The 21,858-nt window shown below is 47.3% G+C and overlaps 1 protein-coding gene across 2 annotated transcripts in view; it reads right to left on the bottom strand.

The window, feature by feature from the left end:
• Positions 1-3,213: 3,213 nt before the first annotated feature.
• The window catches only part of Pxdn (peroxidasin), a 77,722-nt gene continuing 59,077 nt past the window's right edge, over positions 3,214-21,858 (bottom strand). The window contains 9 exon segments of one of the 2 annotated variants that reach the window (NM_001271261.1): positions 3,214-5,361; positions 6,122-6,235; positions 8,683-8,812; positions 9,080-9,200; positions 13,859-14,067; positions 14,791-14,925; positions 17,543-19,046; positions 20,985-21,142; positions 21,740-21,848. In NM_001271261.1, the coding sequence (NP_001258190.1) occupies positions 5,242-5,361; positions 6,122-6,235; positions 8,683-8,812; positions 9,080-9,200; positions 13,859-14,067; positions 14,791-14,925; positions 17,543-19,046; positions 20,985-21,142; positions 21,740-21,848 (2,600 nt within the window). In that variant the 3' untranslated portion in view covers positions 3,214-5,241. 2 annotated transcript variants of the gene reach the window in all.

The raw sequence follows: 21,858 nt of genomic DNA, 5'->3' as shown, positions 1-21,858 counted from the left end.
CAAATGACCAAAGAGACAGATTTAACATAGGCACCAAAGCAGGGTAGGTGTGTATGGGGGCACTACGAGAAGTGTCACACAAGGAGGGGTTACTGGGAAAAGTGGCATGAGCAAGTGAAAATAGCCTGGATTCAAGGTGTAGCTTTTTAGGAACAATGCTGGCATTTATGGGACTTGGGCTATCATCTGCTGGCCTGGTTACAAGCTGTTCTGTGTGGGACAGGAGAGTTTCTTGTCTGGTTTCATCACCTTTGAGCCCTGGAAGGAAATGGAGCATCAACATTTCTCAAGATTATAGATTTGCCCTTTCATACCTACACATGCTTCTCAAGCTCTGCAATCTATCTAGATCCTCAGTCTGAATAAGTTGCACAAAGACCCAGTCTTTCTAAAATCAGGATGTGCTGTTTCCTTAAATCTGGCAGAACAGAAGATTGGTTTCAGGCTCAGTGAGGCAGGCCTGAGTCTCAGGTCGGGTATTACAGAAGAGCTCAACCCCCAGGGCATAGGGGAGAAGGCACAGCCCTTATGCCAGCAGCACTGGGACTCCAGTAGAAACCTAGTGACCAGACTGCACAGTACCCTTGGAACCACAGGCACCACATCCTGCTCCCTCCTCCGCTGGTGAGCACTGAGTCATAGTTACAAGGAACAATGACCAGCAGCTTTATCTGAGATGATTCCTGATGTGGTCATTTTTGAGGAACACAAACATGATGTTTTCCAGAGATGATCTCTAAAGCAGCTGCAGGCCTCTCCAGTTCAGAGTGTGTAATCCTGCCTGGTTTGGTTTAGCAAAGACAAAACAATAAAACAGGAGGATGTGGATGGTTTAGAAGACATAGAACAGTGATGTTTATTTTGTTGTTTTTTGTTTTGCTTTTGCTTTTTTGTTTGTTTTGGTTTTGACTTTTAACAGTGGGTTATAAGAGTCAAGAGATTTGGCTTTAGGTTAAAGCACACTGAAAAATAAAATTTTCCTTAGTACTTATGGTCAACACGAGAAAGAGTAAGAAAATATGAAAATGGTAAGACTTCTGTCCCTTACCCTCTCCTGACCTCTACAACAGAAAAGCTGCATCAATTTATAGACAGTATTTAAACAGTCACTACATGGGATGAAGATGCTGAGTTCTCCTCAGCATCACCACTGCAGCCACTGAATGGCTTTCTGTGGTCCTAGGAGATCACAGGGTGCATTCAGAACAAAGGGAAATTGTAGCTTCAAGGTCTTTATCAACTCAGAGAGACTTATAGGACACAATGGGGAAGACAGTGGGGGAGGTTCTGGGGTTCCAGCCTCAGCTTTCTCATTCTGGAGTCCTGCTTGTCTCAATAAAAAAGCCAGAAATTTCAGAAAGAGATATATGGACAGAGTTGTTTTTGACAAATTCCGCAAACATAAAACCAACCATAGTAGGGCTTCTGCAAACTCTTGAATTCACGCCTGCTGCCTACCATTGAAGCTTCTGGTCTGAGTTTAGAGAGTTAAATTTTTGAATGTGTGTGTGTGTCTGTGTGTGCGCACGTGCGTGCATGCGTGTGTGTGTGTGTCTATATATATATACACACATATGCATATATATACATATATATATATGCATGCGTTTATGATATAGATCAGAGGACAACTGTTAGGAATCAGTTCTCTCCACCATTTAGTTCTCAAGGATCAATGATGAAGCTCAGGTTGTCAGCATCTGAGGCAGCCATCTTTACCCTGAACATCTTACTAACCCTTGAAGAATCTTTATTATGTGGAAACAGATGTTGGGATGTTTTTTAGCCAAAAGGCAAAAAACACAACAACAACAAAAAACAAAAACAAAAACAAAAACCCCAAAAAACTCCACATCTGAAGTAAAAACACAACAATGCTCAGGGCCCTTGTCAGTCAACAGAGTGTTAAAGGAAAACCAGGGAATGGCTGGCCAAGTACCACATGGGAGCTGGTCTGTCTTTGCTCACAGACTCTGCTGACATTGGGCCAAGCTGCCTTTCTGTGCTCCATTTTCCTCATTTGTAGTTCATTACCGTCTTGGCAAGAAGATTAAGCAGAATGGAGGTGTAGTTACGCTGTATCTACCATTCTAGGACAAGAAAGAGCATCTGGAATTTTCATGGGATTCTTGGTGGTTACAAGAGTCAGTTTTATGCTTATGACCTCATGTGAACCATCTGTCAAGGAATGTGGTTCAGGTGTGGGAAAGCTGCTTCACCAAGACAGGGGAGTAGAGAATCCCACACATCCTCTCCCACAGCAAGGCACATTCAGGGAAGTATTCGTTTCTCATTTAACTTCTGAAATGAGCTGCAAACTTAAAGAGCTCAAAGAGTTCACTACACTTTTGAGTTCAGATCCCCAACACCCATGTAAAAAGCTAGGAACAGGACATGTGCCTATAATCCCAGCACTGAGGAGCGGGCGACTGGAGGATCCCTGGAGCTTCTTGGCCGCCGGTCTAGCCTAATTAGTGAGCTCCTTGTCCCATGAGAGAGACCCTGAATCAACAATTAAGTCAGATAGTGATCAAAGAAGACACCTTACTTGACCTATGGTCTCCACAAATATGAACATGTGTGCGCGTACACACACACACACACACACACACACACACACACACACACACACACACAAATTTAATGCAGGATTCCTTAACATTGCATCTTCTTTTGTATAAGAGTTAAATGAACAGGATCATCTTCTCTGGGCTCCATAAAGACAGCATCAATGTTCTGCTTCCACCAGAAAAGCTTCCTCTCCCTAACCTGTGTCCCAGGTCACCTTGTTCAGGCTGATGGCCACATATAAGCACAAAAACATACATTGATGGTATGATGAGACCTGAATGGTCTATATTCCTGCTCTGGAAGAACAGAGGCTACTCACCCATCCTGTTCCCTGTCCCCTCAGAGGGCCAAAAGTACCATGCATTTCCTGAAAATGGAGCATGCTGGTCCACAAAGGAATTCAGGTTTGTTCCAGGGGTCGAACCCACATAACATAAGGCTGGCCAATCTCAGAATGAAAAATTCCTCTTAACGATCCTCCTCCTCCCTCTCTCACACACACACCTTTTCTTTCCTTTTCCTTCCTCACAGTGGCTCACAGCATAGCTCTGGGTTTCTGTGGAGGACTGGATCCCTTCCTCTCACTTCCTCATCATTCGGTGAACAAGTTGTCGCTTGTGTCAAAGTAAAAAGGACAGATTCTCCACTTGACGACGTGGTCCTTTTATTTGAACTGAAAGGCGTCATGACAAAGTGCAAACACCTCTTTGGTAATGGGCTGGATACAAGAAACATAAAATGGCATTTGGCTGTTGGCAACAGTCAGAAAAGTAAATAAATATGTACACTACTTTGAATCACAGAAGCCCAGTGCAGTGGCTAGTCAGAAAGGGTGTCTGGGTACTGCCCACAGCTTGCAATGAGGCTGTAACATCAAAATGGAGATCTGCAGACATCTTGGTTTGAAATACAGAAGTTAATGTAAATCACAGCCAGCTTCTCACACAGGAGCAGAGGACAAAAACCCTTGGCACCTGTCTAAGCTCCATGTACACACTGCGTGCCTTAGCACAAGACATACCCCTGGTGCTCTTGTGAAATACCAGATATCCAGGGCAGGCTCTCCCACCATTCTATGCCTGAGTGATTACATGGCCATCAGATTTCAAATGCATGGTTACATCTCCTACTTCACAGAAGTCTGTTCTGAAATCTTATCACTAAGTTCAACTTAATATTTCACAAATGCCCACCCCTGCTGGACCACCAGTTTCCAAATATCATGAGGGGAAGACAAGGTGACCACTTTTACATATGCAGTGTGGTGAATCCCTCGTGAACAAGCCCATGCTAGGATGCTGTCTTTGCTCAGCAGCCTCACACATGTGGCTTTGTGTCTATCTCTAGGAAGGTAACCATATCAGCACAGGGATCATACACACGCACACACCACAATGGCCTGGCTGCCCAACGTAAGCCAGAGGCTGCAAGGAACTGAACATCTCCCTATCTGACTGTGGTCTCCCTATAAGGGCATCCATTTTTGTCTTTTTCCAACTGACATTGACTCATCTGTGTCCTTGAGGTCTTCCTCCCCAGTCCTTGGGCAGGTGACCCTCTTGATGTACCCACAATGGCTGACATACAGTGCTGGGCACATCAGTGTGTATAGGGTGAGACTTGCTTGTTCAGGAGAGTCCTTAGAACCTTGTGAATGGAATATTTCGGTCAATTAAAAACAAGAGACTATGAGGTATAATAGTTGCTTTTCACTGAATTAAAAAATTTGCATAGTGGAAGTAATTTTTCTAACATCTAAAATGGGCAAATTTTTATAAAACATCATGCAATAGAAAATATGAGGTATAGGGATTCTTTTTTTTTTTTCCTTTAAAGCATTCACACAATGTGATTTCCTGACATTCAGGCTCTGCCTATCTGTCACCTACTCAAAAGACCCAGAGAGTGAATCACCCTCCCTACACTATGGCCAGGAACCAAGGCAGAAGATGGCTGCAGACCATCCTACCAACAATGCAAGGGACTGTTCAGGTCACTCAACATGGCATGGGACCAAAGGATTTCACATTCAGTTTACAGCAAGGCAGTATTTACACACGTTCTAAGTAGAAACAAGATTATTTCTAAATGCGGCTTAATAATGTGACAGTCGTGTGTAGAAGGGCAGACATGGTCCTGAGGTGCAGGATTGTGTTGGTATTGTTAGATGCTGAAGGGCCCTGAAGGTGAAGATAGCAGACAGGAAGGAGTAGTGAGAAAGCCCGAGGATCCCTGTAGGGATTGTGACCTAGGATGTCATTTTATAAGATCCTGTGCCATTTGCCAAATGCTTCTGTTTAAATGAAGCCAGTCAAAGACCTCCCGCCTCATTTAAACAGAGGTGGCATCATCAGGCAGAAGCAATTTCGAAACCCATGTCTTAACTGTGTGATTTAATAGTAGCACCAATTTTCCATTTAAAAACACTTAAGTATAAACCTGAGAAGTCTAACATGAAGTGAGGGCCAGGGCCTGCACCCACTCCCTCCTGCTCGATTTCCTTCTACGAACACGGGGTCTGAAGCAGCCCCGGGTGATTCTGCGATGGCACAGCGGAGGTCCTGAAATGTCTGGGATCCCAACTTGTCCTGTGGTCTGAAGTTCCGCAGGTTGTCATCTAGGCTCACAAGGATTCTGTGGACCAGCTTTGAGGAGCTCAGCTCGGGAACACTAAGGCTTTTCCTCTTCAGTGTTCCTTAAGCAGACAGGACAGCAAGCGCCTTCGACTTTCACAGGCTGCGGGCAGGCTGCAGGCTGGCAAGCTTCCACAAAGCAGGTGACCTGGCCATTCTAAAGAAGGGGACATACATTCTTGTCATTCTCGGACCCTCTACTTGGCATGACCCGTATGACCCCTGACCCAGTATGACACCCCATCCCCACAGTAGGTCCTAACGTTTGTGCTTGGCTCAGCTAGCCCAGGATTGTGATGAAAGACAATGCTTGGACCGTTTCAGCTACAAATACATCCCTTGGAGGATCCTGTTGCACATTCTACTGTCCTCTAACCCTACTGTGAGGCCCAGAGTCAAAGGACTGAACTGTCCCACACCTAATCTCTGCTTAATCCTGCCAGGAAGTACAATGAGACCAGAGGGAAGTGATGTTCTTCTCTGCAAAGAATCCTTCCTCTCCAGCATAGTCTTCCTTAGCCAGGCAGCCCAGGGATGCTTGGAGTACTCTATAGTACTGTTCAGGTAAAGGGACAGATAAAAACCATGTCCCCTGCTAGAAAGGAGGTGATCTGGATTCCCCTCATTCCCACTGTCCTGTCTCCACACTCTGTTCCAAGAATATTCCTGTCCGGATTGCAGGGGAACCTGTGCTCATAACCAAGGTTTATCACTGGCCTACTTGTCACCTCTTCCTGTTCTCTGTAACTAATATCCCAAGCTAGACCTGGACAGTAGGACTGCTCCCATCTGTTCATTGCAGCTTATGAGGGCAGAGCAGGGCTGAGGATGAGGGGCAGCATGACTTCACTCTGACACTTGGACAACTGGTTCTCCGGGTATAATGGGTATGAACACAGACCCGTCCCCATACTCACTTTGCACTCGCAAACTGTGCATTTGTCTTTTTCCCACTTCGTGTTGCTGCCGTGGGATTCACCACTGTCATCCACACACTCTGTGGTGCTGAGCCGAGACTCCAGGCTGTTTATCTGCAGCAAGGCACAAGGGAGTCAAACTTGATAGGTTGAACTTCAACCGCCATACTCAGCACAGGAGAGGCTGCCCACATTACAACAGGCGATGGGAGGCCACTTCCTATACATAGTTCAACCCTTTCCTCTGCCTACCTACTGAGCACAATGTGGTCCCAGTCCACACTGGAGCAAAGCATAGAACCTCAAGCTACTCTGTGAAGCCCCAAGGCACTAAGATCACCTTGTCTTCATATTAGGATGACTATCTTCCCAACAGCCTAAATCCCGACTGAAATTTAGTTAGCCAAAGAGCTATTCACAGTAAGATATGCTCAGCATTTCCAAACAAGACAAAGCAAACCTCTGTGGGGATAACTCACTAGCATAACTGATGTTTTAGTTATTAACTCTCGGCATTCCTACTTGAGGCCTTGAAGAAGACTCAAGGATAGATGAGTGCCCTCAGGAAGCCGAGACTAATGTAGGCACCAATGGCTGACTCTGGGTTAAACAAAGCCCAGATTTCCAAGGTGGCTGTGATCTGGATGGCTATCAGTATTGATGAGCCATAGGCAGCTGCACAGGTCGGTCATGAGGGAAGGACCAAAACTGCCTGAGTCGTCTGTGCAAAGGCCATTCTGCATTGTCAGGTTGACTGGCATCTCGAGCCAAGCAGTCCTGTCCCTGACTACAGGCAGAGTGTGAGTGACAGTACCATGGACACTCAGTCCATGTGGACTTCCTAGACCAACCCTTGGTCCAAAGGACTCCTGCTTCCATCAGTATCCAGAAGTTTCCTTGGGTTGGTCTGAGCGTCTCCAGACCAACCACTGGCGCTTCAGAGCAAACCAAGCTGGGCACTGGAATGCACAGAGATGGAGCCCTATGCCCACACAGCAAGGATCAAGCAGGAACAAATGCCACAGGAATGGCTTCTTTTTTTTTTTATTTAGAAAGGAATTGGGTTACACAAGTCTCCCATGAGCCTATCATATGAGTAGTCTTAGGATAGGGAAAGAACCAGACCTAAGAATCCCACAAACTAGCCACTAATGGCACACTACCTCCTGGGACACTCTACACCACCCAGGACAACACTTCTCTGCCTCACAATTCAAGCACACAAACTTAACGTGCTTTACCCTGGAGTGACCACACCTCCCATGTCTAGCCTGAGGTCTCAGTCTCCGCTCTCTTTGAAACAAGGCCTTCAGTAATTGAACACATTGCCTCAGAGAAGCAGAACAAAGTTCCTAGACAGAAAGAGAAGAATTCATCTATAGATCCTCAGTCAGAGTTGTAGTGTGGAGTCCTGATGTCCTGCTGTCTAAGGGTTTTACTGCTGTGAGCAGATACCATGACCAAGTCAACTCTTATAAAGGACAATATTTAATTGGGGCTGGCTTAGAAGTTTGGAGTTTCAGTCCATTATTGTCAAGTCGGGAACATGGCAACATCCAGGCGGGCATGATATAGGAGAAGCTGAGAGTTCAATATCTTCATCTGAAGGCTACCAGTGAAAGACTGTCTTCCAGGCATCTAGGATGACGGTTTTAAAGCCCACACCCACAGTGACATACCTACCCCAATAGGGCCACACCTCCTAATAGTGCCACTCCATGGGCTGAGCATATATAAACCATCACACCTGCCAGGCAGCTTTCGCTGCTCTATGCTCTGGAAACATTTACTTCCAAACAATTCCACCAGAACTGGCTTACCAATAGGAATTCAGGTTTGTCTTCTCCCACACTTCTTCATCTGACTTTGCCTGAGATTTCTGGGACTTTCTATCTATTCCAATGGTATCTTCTCAGTCATATTCCCTGGCAGGGTGCTCTAAACTTAGAGATACCAACTGTCCACTGCCCACTGTCCCAGCTGTGGTGGTTTGAATGAGATGTCCCCTAATAGTTCTGGGCATTTGGGCAAATGTTTCCTAGTTGTTTGGGGAAGGTCTAGGAGACGCGGCCATGTTGGAAGACCATGCGGCCATGTTGGAAGAGGTCCATCAGTGTGGGCAGACTCTGAGATTTCAAAGCCTTGTGCCATTGCTTGGTTCCTCTCTCAGACTTGTGTACTTCCCACTCGAGATGTGAACCTCAGCTTCCTATTCCTGCGGCCCCACCTTTACCCACAACTTTACTCTCAGCTTTCTGAAACTGTGAGCCCAAAGAAACTCTTCTATACGTTATCTTGGTTATTATATTTAATCACAGCAACACAAAAGTACCTAATGCACTAGTTCACAAGGAAACATGAGGGCATGACATCCATGGGAACTAGCGAGAAGCTAGCTGGAGCAAAGCAGGATGTATAAGCGGCCATGTCCTAGCAGGTGAGGGCAAGTCAACACCTTCACAATCACCCAGAAATGCAAGGCCTCTGGGAACTCGGGGCAGGAAATGTGTTGGTAAAAGGTCCAAGCAGGAGCAGATGGTAGTCTCTCAGGGTAGCCTTACCTGTTTTCTGAGGTCTGTGATGATCTTTTGCATTTCTAGAACAAACTCCTTGAGATCATTAGTTGCTGGCCCTTCCAAGTGCTCATGGGTGACTGATGTGGCATTGCTATGATGTTTCCCATGTTTTACACTAAGGAGTAAGGATAAGATTCAAAGTGTCAATGTGCAAATCTAAGCCAACATTCCTAAGTGCATCCCTTCTGTAGATCACCTAGTACAGCACACTACAGCTCAGCATTGTCAAGCAGGACATGGGCCTTGTCTACTCTGTACTCTGGGGCATTTCTGCTTTAGCTAACCTAGGCTATGACTGAGCTCAAAACAACAGCAAGACCTCAGCCTATTCCAGAGACCCACACTATAGGCAGGATACCTTCCAAACCCCACCAAAACTCACCTTAGTGCTTTCCGCCACCTGGCTCTCTTTGTGGGCTTATCCTCCTCATAGCTGAATTCTAGAGACCTTCTTCCCCGGAAATGGTAGGAGAAGGCATTGAATTGTCCCCTGGTCCTACAGTCTGGTGAAAAAGTAAAATAGGGAAGTCAGTTACAAGTGAGTGTAACTTAGGATACACTTACATCGTGTAAAGTAGCTATTTTTTATGACCCATCTTCTTCCTTCCCCATTCAATTAGGATGCATGTATGTCAAGCAGCGCCTAAAGGAACTAACTGATGGAGCTAACAGTGGGTCTGTGAGTGTCTGTAGTTCTAGTACTCAAACCTACTAAAAGCTTCAAGCTAGTTTCCCTGAGAACAAACCACCCTGCACCAGGGCACCCCATGTGACTACTATGCCCTCCTGCAGCCCACACATGTAGACTTGAGCACTCAACTTCCATGATCTAAGTCCTCTTGCCCTTGTCAGATGATGCTCTGCCCCACGAGACCTCATGATCAGCTCAAATCAACCTGCAACAAGCCCAAGTAATTTCTGAACACCTCCTTGCCTTGGTTGAGGACTTATCCCAAGCTCCAGCCAGATATGCGGAGAAATCCTATTCTGCCTCACCTAAGCCTACCTACATTATCCCCTAAAGCCATCCATTTTTGAAACTCCTTTTCCCTGTTAGAACAGCCTGACCCAGAACAAAGCAAAGGCTGTCTCTCCCAAATTCTAAAGTTCTGTGACCCCACCAAAGCAGAAACCCAGGTCAAGGAGTAATACACTGAGGCCAATGGCAGCTGCCTCTGTGGATAACACACTGTAGGCCTGATGTCTGTCCCTAGAAATGGGAGGATGTGCGCTAACTGAGTGGAGGCCTCACTTCTGACCACACAACAGTCCTTGAGAGGCACCTCATTTGTTATCACTGGCCATTATCTGACCTGAGTTAAGCTGGGAGGGTTAAATCTGCCCTGTCCACTAATCAGAGTAGATAATGTGGCTTTGCAGATGGCTCTAGGAACTCAAATCAGACCCACAGTAGCTTTCACAGCCACGACGGGAACCTCTTCCTCCAATCTTTTCTGAAAACTGAAACCAGGACAGGTGAAGCTGGAGACTCTGGAAGAGGGCAAGGACGATTCTCTGTCACAAAGCCTTGCCCCAGATTACTCGAGAACAACGAGGGAGGGTGCGTCCCATGTGAATGGGTGTGTCCAGTGGCCCTGACCTGAGAACTATACAGAGATGGGTTCTGGGAATCCAGAGCCACCATATTTGCCATGGTCAAGCACAAAGTACAACTGGGCTTACAGGGTTCTGCCTGGCCTGTGTCAGCTGCATGCACTTTGGCCCTAATGCAACCCCACACCCAAGGCTGCTGCTGTAGAAAGGGTGGTAATCACAAAGCAAGGGTACAGATGGGAACACTTGGAAAGTTCTGTCTTTACAGGATACACATGCTCCAAGTCTGAAGCTCACCTGGAACACCTTTCCTGCCTAGGAATGGATGGTCTACTTCTCCACCCAAGGCCTTGTACAACAGAAGACTTTGCTGCAAAGGATCTGAATGTTCAGATTCTAACTGAAGTCACACGTGTGTAACCCTCCTGACACTCAACAGACTTTTCAGTCAAACATTTTAAGTAATGAACTTGAATCACTGTCACCAGTCATGGGACTAACTTGTCTCCTATGCCGCCTACTGAAACACAGTGGTACATAAAACACACATAACATAGCCCTGAGTATCTCCATCCATGCTCTAGTGTCACACCTTTAACCTTTAGGGAAAAGTCAGAAAAACCCACATGGAGGCCTACCAAAAGGACCCAGAGGGAGACGGACTAAGATCTATTCCTGGATACAGGAGTCTGGAAACTTTCAGGTAAAATTAAGTGAGGAGCCTTGGTGGAACCTGTTATGAACTAACACCATTGGGGAAATGGAAAAATTCAAACAAGATCCGAAAATTAGGTAACAATTTTATCCATGTGAAACTTTCCAATGATTATATTCTTCAGTAAATTATTTAGTAGGTAGCAGGAAGTTTGCAACTTTTGTGATTTATATATTTATAGAAAACTTTTGTGTTATATTTATTTATAGACTATATATACTTGTGCACACAAAACAGGCATCAAGTGTAAATAGACATATAGAAAATGTTAATGCAGTTGGTGAATCTGGATGAAGTATTTGAATTCTCTGTAGTATCACAATTGTTGCAAGATTCTCAATAGTGACTGCGTGTGAGCATTGGCATGTCCCTGCCTGCGAGTGACTCTGTGTATACATATGTGGGGTGTGCACACGTGTGTATCTGTATAGTGCACTAAGACTCATTAGTCCAGCTGCAATCTCATATCTAGTTAAAAGAAATGGGCAGTGCCCCACTCAGAGGCAGCTGTTTCAGGTTCCGGGGCACGTGGGTATCGCTCTCGGTGCTGTGACCCAGGTGCAGCTCCAGGAAATGATCCCTCGTGAGCCTTCTTCTGAGCTGAGTTAGAAGAAAAGGGTCTGGGAAGGCAGCTCGGGAAATACAGCACTTGCTGAGCAATCAGATGAGTAGAGCTTGACTCTCTAGAGCGAGCTTGCAAGCCGGACAAGTCAGTAAATAAGTGGAGTAAATAAGGTGGAAGGTGAATAAAACAGGCCCTGAAGGCCAACCTCTGGCCTCTACATGTCAAGTGTACACATACGTGTGTACATCTGCATAAATGCAAACATACATACACATACTATGCAAGCACACACCATGCACCCTCCTTCCCCACCCAAAAAAAGTTAACAGGAACCAAAATTTTTTCCCTGCAGGATTTCAATGTTTCGTTGTTTTCTACTATATGTTAGCGATGGGTTTAGGCTAAAATAGAAACCATAAATTTAGAATCTTGAAGCCCTTCGGGGTTGGACAGAGCCTATTTTAAGAGGCACAGTATCTGGAAGAAGCTATGTCGGCAAGAGCCTTGGACACTGAGCCTCTGCAACAGCTGGGACAATGGGTTAGAACAGGGGTACAAGCCAAGACCACGCCTGCCCCAGAGACATCCCTTCCAGGATGGTGGATACTTCTAAGTAAAGGAATGAAGCCTGGCTCTGCTTCTGTAGCAGAAGGGGTCCTGGTGATGCTATCAGAAAATAGAGGCTCTGCATCTGAAAACAAGGACCAGCCTTGCACACCTTCAAGACAACAGTCTCCTACAGACAGAATGATGCTATCCTTGCAGCAAAGTATTTAAACTGGAAAACCCTGGGAGATTTAAAACAAAAAGAATACGACACAGTTCCCACTTGTATTCTGAGATGTAAGAATAGCAGTGGCCTAGGATTGGGTACCCAGCAAACACAATGTCCTTTGTGAATTCTTACAATACAGGGAGAGAGGGAAAAAGGGAGAGAAGAAGAGAAGGGAAGAGAGGGGGAGGAAGGGAGGAAGGAGCAAAGGGGAGAGAAAAAGAACATGATACACATACACAAATATATACATACGGGAGAAAGGCATGCAAAAAACGTCACTTAGGACAAATCACATGATCATATACACTCATACGGTTTTGCCCACTCCACACATCCTCTTAGGATGTTAAATTCAGCTTCAAAAGCCAACCTGACTTTAATACTTATTAAATATCTTGAGTGACTAGCAGAAAAATAACCACAGTTCTGAATGCTGTGCCTCTTCTCGAGCCTTATGTGGCCCATCTTGTTCAGGGTCCAGTGGGTAGGTCAGGGCTGAGAACCTAGAGTGCTCCATGTGTGCCCGGAGCATCCATCCTCTGAAGCCCTCCTCTCACCACAAACACTACGTCACTTGGCTTAGGTTGTAAATGTCCCCGGCTTTATTATCTATGGGGCTCTGATCATAGTTTGAATAAAGCCAAAATTGCAGTGGAATTAGAAACTGGAAACTGAGGTTAACCGAGAGCAGAACTGAAGAATGTAAAGTGGGAAAGAGACTGTCACCACAGAAGCCAATGGCTGCTAGGCTGTGATGGTGGCCTTGGTGAGATGGACAGACATGGCAGGGAGCAGGCCTGTGCTGGCTGGTAGGAATGTACTGCACAGACCCCATTACTAGGTTTTCCAGGCCTAATATCAAGACCTTTCACCCATGCAGGCTACCCTCTAGGTCTTCAAGAAGTCAGCCCACAACCCCTTCCTGTAAGTTACAGGGTGGTATCAGCATAACATAGCATGCTTGCTATGCTTCCTGGAGGAGCTGAGTGTCATCCCTTGTGGGCAGGATTCATGAGGCTAACACACAAGCCTGGAATGTAGCTGTTCAATACATTAAATGTTAGAGATGTAATGCAAACACACCAAAGGCTTGTTCTCTTTTACATAACATTTTGGTGTGTCTAAGATACAAGGTGCAGTCTAAGATTATCCTGAGGCTACAAAGTTCTAGTGACATCTTAACACAAGACATCTGTGGTGATAATTGCCAGCAAAAAATGCACTGCCCTCGCAGAAGGACACGATGTGACATTAAGCGCATGGAGTTTATGATCAACACAGCTCGGTGGTTGGTGTGAGCATCTTCTGTACTGAACTTCCACCAGGACTTTAGTGTACCCCTATTTAAGGTGGTAAAGCAGCACTCTAGTCTTAGGTGCCTAAGTTCACCAAGAAGCAGCATGGGTGGAGTTACCAACCCAGACAGCTAAGGCTCAAGGTTAGGCGCAGTTGTGATAAAAGATAAACCTTGACACTCATCCCTCAGACCATGTATCCGCTCACTAAGCAGCAGCAATGGAGACAGTGAGGGCAGGGGGCTGGCAGCATATACCTTCACAACAGTCCTGCCACACTCGCAGGTCCATTCTGGGGATGTCCTCGCAGCTGCTGTAACCGTGTGGGAACTCTGCCACCCTGAACACATCGTGCTGCACGCGGGTGATGTTGTCTGAGTTGTCACAAAGGATCCTCGCCAGGGATGTCTGCTTGAGCTGAGTCAGCTGGGCAGGGGAGAACACGCCTGGGTTCTCATACCACAACCTAGACTCCAGGGATGACAAGAGAGGGGTCAGTGGGGTCAGCAGAGGGCAGGGAGGATGTCAGCCACAAGGATCCAAGAGAGAATGTTCTTCCAATGTGGAAGTCATGGATTGGATTAACAGGAATTAAAAAAAAAAAACAAAAAAAAAACAAAGCCAGCCATTGCTCAAATTCCCACCCAATAAACGAGAGAAAACAGCAAGATGGCTACTCCTTACGAAAGGATGGATAGCTAAACTCCTAACTAAACTCCTCAGCTCAAGTGTTGGCCAACTTCCCCATTTCCTAAAGTAAACTAGCATTTTCAAAATGAAAAAAAAAAAAATCCTGCCAAAAGCCCCAAGTCTCAGTAAGGTTGTTATGGTGCACGTCTGAGGCAGAAGGCTGGCTGTGAGTATGAGGCCAGCCTAAGCTGTACAGTGAGACCCTACCTCAAAAACCCAAACAAAACAAATGACAATGTTCTAATCCCGGTACTGCCATGGTCAGTTAAAAGGTTCCTGGAAACATTCCCATTCTCATTGGCTTTAGAGGCCAACAGCATCTGGGACTGGGGTGTGTTAGACTGAAAGGATAAAGTACCAGGTAGCCTCCAGGACGTGTGTGGCCATTTGAAGGCAGGAAGTGGGGGGAGGGTGAGTGTCTCACTGTCACAAGCAAGCACAGGTCCTCTCCGTCCCGAATCCACACCAACCACGTGAGACGAGGTTTTCTAACACCCACCTGTCTCCATCCCGCAGGCGTCGGAACTGTGTGCTGAGCAGGCACATGAGTGTGGGCCCCAAGCGGCTGCCGGGGACCAGGTCTTCCACCATGAGGGCCGGGAACAGATCGATGTTGAGTGTCGAGCCATATAGCCTGCGATAGACAAGGAGAAAGCTGAGTGTGCCTAGCACAGCTGCCCGAGATGAAACACAGCAGACAGGAAAAAGGCCCACACATCCTCCAGACTTTACTGGACAAAGAGAGATCACTTATTTCTTTAAATCGACTTTAATCATATTTTAAATAATTTTCCTTTTCCATGTACATATAACATTTATACAAACTTATAAATGATTTAAAAAGCCAAAAACATAAGAAAGTTAAAACATAATTCTTTCCTGTGCTCCAGGGAGAACCAACCCAAGTCCATGAGGCAACCTTTCTATCTTCACACCTATCTTCTTCCTTAAATATATGAACAGTGGATAGTCTATAGGAAAAGGATGACATTAAGCCCTACCATATATTGAAATGTATCTGTCAGTGAAAATGCTGGTTAACTGGATAGGGTAGATATGTAACTGAGGCTTAAACATTTTCAAATGTTTAACAAGCATTCTCTTAAGTCCTCCCTGGCCTGGGAATATGTATGCCCATACAGAATGACACAGAAAGAAGCAGCAATGCCCACAGACCTTTCTTTTCTAGCCTTGTGCAGTTTCCCAAGAGCTCGCAAGGCAACAGGTGGTCTTGGTTCCTACTGCTGCAAGAGACAGTGCTAGAATCTGAAATAACGTCTTCCAACCCCTACTCCCCAACCCTCCATTCTCCACTAGGCTAGGAGTGATAGTGGAGAACCCCATAATCTATCTGACATGCTTCTGAAAAGGCATTCATTCATCTTAGATCAAACCTCCCCTCCTTAAGCTGGCATCTAACATCTCCAAGCACAAACTGTGGTCACGGTCTAATGTTCAGGGACAGGCACCCTGGACTAAAGCCTCCAAGGCCTTCCTAGAAGTCACCTGCCATGGGAACAGAGAGGGCTGCTGGCCTTGCTGCACAGGCACCAGATGCCAGTGCCACCTCAGGACACTTGTTCTTTGCCTTCCTCCTTGTAAAGGGGTACAGGAGACTGAAGGATATCTGTTTCGGGTCTGCTGGGGATATTTTCCACGGCACTACAGAGCTCCCTCCCCCAGGGAGAGAAGCCCAGATTCAGCCCAAGTCTTCATCCCCAGGCTGCCCTGAGACGTAAAACTTCAATGAACCGCCAGGACAGTAGATGACAGCTGCATTCTCCAAGGCCTGCTAAAAATCCTGACAGAGCTGCCTTTCATGGCCACTCAGCTCTCCTCATGTTCACATCTCACTCGTTCCTCCTTATAATTGGTTCACAGAAAGAGTAAATGAGTTAAGTAATTCGTGTGTGTGTGTGTGTGTGTGTGTGTGTGTGCCTGTCTGTCTGTGTGTGTGTGTGTGCCTGTCTGTCTGTGTGTGTGTGTGTGCTTGTCTGTCTGTGTGTGAGTGTGTGTGTGGTGTCTCTGTGTATGCGTGCATGTGGTGTGTGTGTATGTGTGTGTGAGAGAGTATGTGTGTAGTGTGTGTGTGGTGTGTGTCTCTGTGTGGTGTATGTGTGTGTGTGTGTATGTGTGTGTGTGTATGTGTGTGTGGTGTGTATGTGTGTGTATGTATGTGTGGTGTCTCTGTGTATGCGTGCATGTGGTGTGTGTGTGTATGTGTGTGTGTGTGTGTGTGAGGATATGTGTGTAGTGTGTGTGTGGTGTGTGTCTCTGGGTGGTGTGTGTGTGTGTGTGTGTGTGTGTGTGTGTGTGCTGTCTTTTCCAGGGGTCTCTTCCCTACAGCTGGTCCAGGCCCACCATCTTCTGCAGCAGTAGCAAGATGACTAGAAACTGAGAAGTTCTAAAATAGTTTGGCAAACAGAAGGTGACTGGGAAAGTCATCTGGATAGGAACACAGGGGACATGATGCCCATGAAGTGCAGCCAGTGAGCATAAATCCCAATTAAGCATAACGGTGACAAAAAAAAAAAAAAGAAAGAAAGAAAGAAAAAAACATTGTCCCCCATGGAGAACTCTAGTGCATGCTTCGCTCACCAGTAATCAAATACCATTATCTTATCAAACCGGAACACAGGTGGGCAGGGCAGCTCTCATTCAGAAACTGCAGTCTCACAAGGGAGAGCCCTCCCGCAAGCCTTCAGGTCTGAACAGCTCCTCGGAGGTAGGAGGTCTGAAGAAGCCTGGCCCGAGATGAGATGACCGAATCCTGAGCAGACCTGGGTCTATCCTCTGAGTGGTGGATTATTCACCTCCCCATGAAATGTTTGCATCGCTTATCCGGCTCCCAGGCCAGCTCTCCTCTTCTATGAGCAGTAACTACTCATGCATGAGTCACACTACAGGTGACGAGCCAGGCTCAGAAGCTGGCCAGTCTGAGGCCCACTTGACACGTGACTCTTACTGTCCCAGCTCGTAAGTATAACTGCTATCTCAACAGAAAACTTCTTACGGTTTACAAAGCCCACCTCCTGAGCACAGAGGGGCTGGCAGACAAGACTACCCCAACACTGGGCTGACTCTGTAGCACCCCAGCCAGTAGACCACAGGCTGTCCCATCTCAGCCACCAGACTTCTCTCACCGGATGACAAGAAGTCACCACGCCTAGAGACAGTGACATCACAGTTCACAGCCAAGGTCTCTTGACATCTACACACCTATCAGAGTGCCGCAGTTTACCACTACTCACCTCTGCAGTTTCTCCCGGATCACGGGACTCTTGATCTCATTTTTCAGGTCCTCAAAGGTATAAGCGGCTGACAGGTTGCAGTAGACCCTGTAGTCATGGTAGGGTGGGATGCCATGGTCCCGGCCTCGCTGGATATTGATGGCAGCCAGGTCAAGGGCCACTGTGTGTGCCATGGAGAAAAGCCTCTCTGTGAGCTCAGTGTTCAGCAGTTGAGAGGGAATGCGCATCTTCCCTGCCACTCCAAACAGCCCTCGGAGAAGTGGGTCGATGCCCCCCTCATTGACAATCCGGAAGGGTGAGAAGAAGGCTTTGTGGAGGGGCACGTGGCCCTGTGGGATGGGCTCAAAGTTCTCATCCAGCCGGTAGAGCAGAGGGTTGATCAGAGTGTGACCGAACCTGAAGGCTGCGGTGGCAAAGGCATTAAAGATGCCAGCATTGACGCTGGGGTCGTAGCCCCGGTACTCACCTAGCATCTTCATGCCCACCTCCCCCAGGATCTTGGGTAGCCAGTGCCGGTAGGTAATGTGCTGGATCTCTGCCCCCACTATCTTGCGGGTCTCATGGTAGACAGTGTCCCCATCCCAGTGCGGGTTCAGCTTCAACAGCTCTGCTGCGATGCGGTTGTGCTCCCGGAACCACAGCGTATGCATGCTGGTCAGGCCCAGCTGCTCGTTGGCACGATGGTCACCGGCCAGAAAGCACGGTATTGGACTCTCATTCTCATCACGCATACACTCAGTGGGTGGCCCCGTGGCAAAGGGAAGCAGGGGCTTGCCAGACCTCTGCACGATACCCTGACGTAGCAGGCCACGATGACTGGCCAGGTCCCGGATGCTCCGGGCTTCGTGGTCTGTGCTGCCATACACATTGGATGCGTCAATGTAGGAAGTGAGCTGGTTGATCTGCTCTCGAGGGTACACAGAGTTCATGAGCAGGGATGTCATGCCACTGCCGCACACAGGGCTTGACCGCACGAAGAACATGCATCGGGCCCCACTCCGCACTCTGGGATCGTTGGGGGGGATCATGACCGAGAAACAGGGAGGGTCATTGCTGCACACTGAGCTGCAATGCTGCCCATCAGAGAAGCGGGCCTGGCTCAGGGCCACCACTGTAGAGTCTAGGTCATGGTCAAGGAACTGGCCCCATTGCATCAGCATGTGTGTAAACTGCTCATCTGGGGTGATCACCTCTGTCCCGATCAGTGTGGTGGACACCAGGCGGGGCATGGGTAGTACATGCCCATTGTACTGACGCTGGGAATTAATGCCACGGGGCGTGTTGAATCCATTCTCATACACAGCCTTCAGCAGGCGCTCGAAGGCGGTCAGTGAGGCTCCCCACATCGGGTGCTGCAGATTGTTGCACGTGCCATCGTGCGTCCTATACTTCTGGTGGAAGCACATGTCTGAGCAGTTGTTCACACGACGGTGTGCAGTGCAGCCTGACAGGTTGGCGATGAGGCTCAGGTACTGCGGGGACACCAGATCATTGTAGTGGTAACCTGTAACACAGTAGGGTGGTATTGACTTCCACCAGCAGTGGTGCAGACCACTGCCTTCAGGGTCTCAGTTGGTGCCTGCAGATGCTCTGGCATCTGCTGGGCCGTTCCCTTCCTGCTCAGCTCACAGTTTGCTGGCTATCTTGATGCCTTTCCATCAGGGTGTATGGTTTTATACCACTAGCTCTAATGAAGTGATTCTGCAAGAAACCGGACACATTCAAAGGTACCTCATGTTGTTCTGTGGAACAGGCAGAGAAGCACCTCCATACCAGCCCTAGATCCTCTCCTTCTAGAACAGTCTCCCTGTGCCCCACACTCTACACTGCAGTGACTACTCGACTGAACACCTTTTCTTCAGAGTCTACCCTATAGCCACCTACCAGGATGAGGCCACCTACAGGGGTCTCAGACTCCTGTCATCCTCTCCTTTCCTCTGCCATCACCCCAGGACACTGCTCATGACACTAGCCTTGCATCTCACAAAATCCATCATAAAACACACCCACCCACCTGGCCAGCCAGGGGCAGGCTCCCATTAGGTTGTCTTCCCTTTCAGGAACCTTGGACTGCCCATCAGCTGCAGGAAAACCCCAGGTCTTGCTGGTCAGCAGCACACCTCTAAGAGGTGTCTATGACCTTCCTAAACACAACAAAACATAGCTACATGAATACCTCAGAACGCCATGCTCAGAGCTGTTCCACTAAATGCTGCCTGAACACATTGGCATAGCCAAGGTCTTCCCCTTCCTCACTATCCCTCCCTTACATAGTGTTCCAGTCTTCAGACATGCACAAACATCTGAGGACAAGCTCATGCACTGAAACTCACACTCACATATGAGCTCTTAGAAACACACACACACACACACACACACACACACACACACACACACACACTCATAATCCTGCCTGTACAGTCATATGACATGCCCCTATGTAAGACATGCAAGATACTTGCTCACGCATGGGCACACTCACATTCACACATGTGCACATATCCAGGTACATGAGACCAATATTCATGTATATTCTGTCTCTTTCTTATTCTCTGTCTCTCTGTCTCTGTCTGTCTCCCCTTCTCTGTCTTTCTGTCTCTCTGTCTCTCTCCCTCCCTCCCTTGCGCTCTCTCTCTCTCTCTCTTTCTCCTTCTCTCTCTCTCTCAGCTGATCAGAGCCAGCACTGCATTTTTTCATTAAAGTATCTTGAGCCTATGTCTGGCTCAGGAGACTCAGTCTATACGTTTAAAAGACTGTAAGAGAGTGATCTGTAAAATATCTATACAGAAATCCATAGTGATTTCTAGACTGGGAGAAGCAATTAGAAACATCAGCTACCCCAAGATTGTCCCAGGAAGCTTTCCTTTCACCTGTGTCACATAAGAACTAGACCTGCAGGAAGAAGAGTCTGTAGGAAGGACACACAGCAAGGCCAAATCAGACACAGGTCAATCAGCCTAGCTAATCAGATCCTACACTGTTCAAAGGTGCACACAAACATGTGTGTGCATAGCTGTGTGTGTGCATACACAGATGGTTTGTATGATAACTGGAATGCTCTGTAGGGGAGAGATAGTGAGGAAGGGGAGAGCCTTGGCTGTGACAATGTCTTCAGGCATCCTTTGATAAAACTGAGCTCTGAGCATGAGGGTCCTTGATCCTGGGGTCACCAGCTATGTTTTGATGACTTTAGGAAGGTCATGGATACCTGGTAGAAGCATGCTGCTGACCCATAGGCCTGGGGTTCTACTGGGGCTAGCTTATGGGCAGTCCAAGGCTCCTGGGCAGAGGTTCAAAGAAACACCAGGACCTATGTAAGCTCAAGAAAAATGGGCTCAGGCACTAGTGCAGGCATAGCCAGAGCCTCTTAATGATGCATACGCAGCAGAGTGTGTCTGCTACCTCACACTCAAGTCAGAAGGTGGAAGAACATGTTACTGACTTGTTCCATTCAAGTCCACCATCAAGCCATGCTGAACATGTTCCTGGATCAGCTGCAGGGTCCGCTCGAATATCTCTCCTGCCCTGGCTTGTCCCACGGTGTACGGATCCCGTGGGTACCGGAACAGAGCAAGTAGGTCATTTGGAGAACGAGGTCGGCTGGCAGGAGGGAGGGGGAGAATCAATGAGATAAATCACTGGGGACAAAAATCCAGAAACTAAAAGTATATACTGATATTACTAAATTTCTACCACTACTTTCGACAATGTAGTGCACTGTACCTGACTCATCCCAGGTGGAAGGCGACAGAGCAACAAACAGACAAACAAGAACCAAAGACACTGAAAACAAACCATTAATAGGTCAAGAGAGAGAGTCACAGGCATCGCATTTCAGTTAAGGCGCAGAGAGTCCGCAGCAATTGCCAACATGGAGGGATCCACTGGCCACCTCAGTAATTTGTTTTTGCCAAATTGTTTCTAACAAGCCACAAGAATGAGGTGGGTCTTCTAAAAATGTTTTGATTGTGAATCACAGTCCAGCGCCTATGAAGAAGGTACACCTCCTGCTAGTACTCTAACCCCAGGGAAGCCACAGTCAGTTGATGCTCCTTGCACATGAAAGTTCTTAGGACTTGCATATTAGAGTTTGGGGGGTGAAACAGGTAAAGGACCCATGCACTAGGAAAGCATGTATTCCACCCCACCCCACCCGCTTCTCTAGCAAGGCCAGCACCATGACCCCATCTACCATACCTGTCAAACAAGTGTGTCCTTGTAGAGTTGATGGCTCTGTCAACAGTTGCAATGGCTTCAACAATAGAGGTAGCAACGTATGGATCCCCATTTCGACTTACATCAGGAACTAGGAAAAC

The sequence above is a fragment of the Rattus norvegicus genome, chromosome 6, assembly GCF_021556685.1.
Source record: "Rattus norvegicus strain SHRSP/BbbUtx chromosome 6, alternate assembly SHRSP_T2T, whole genome shotgun sequence".
NCBI lineage: Eukaryota > Metazoa > Chordata > Mammalia > Rodentia > Muridae > Rattus > Rattus norvegicus.
This window is presented reverse-complemented; position numbering and strand designations above follow the sequence as displayed.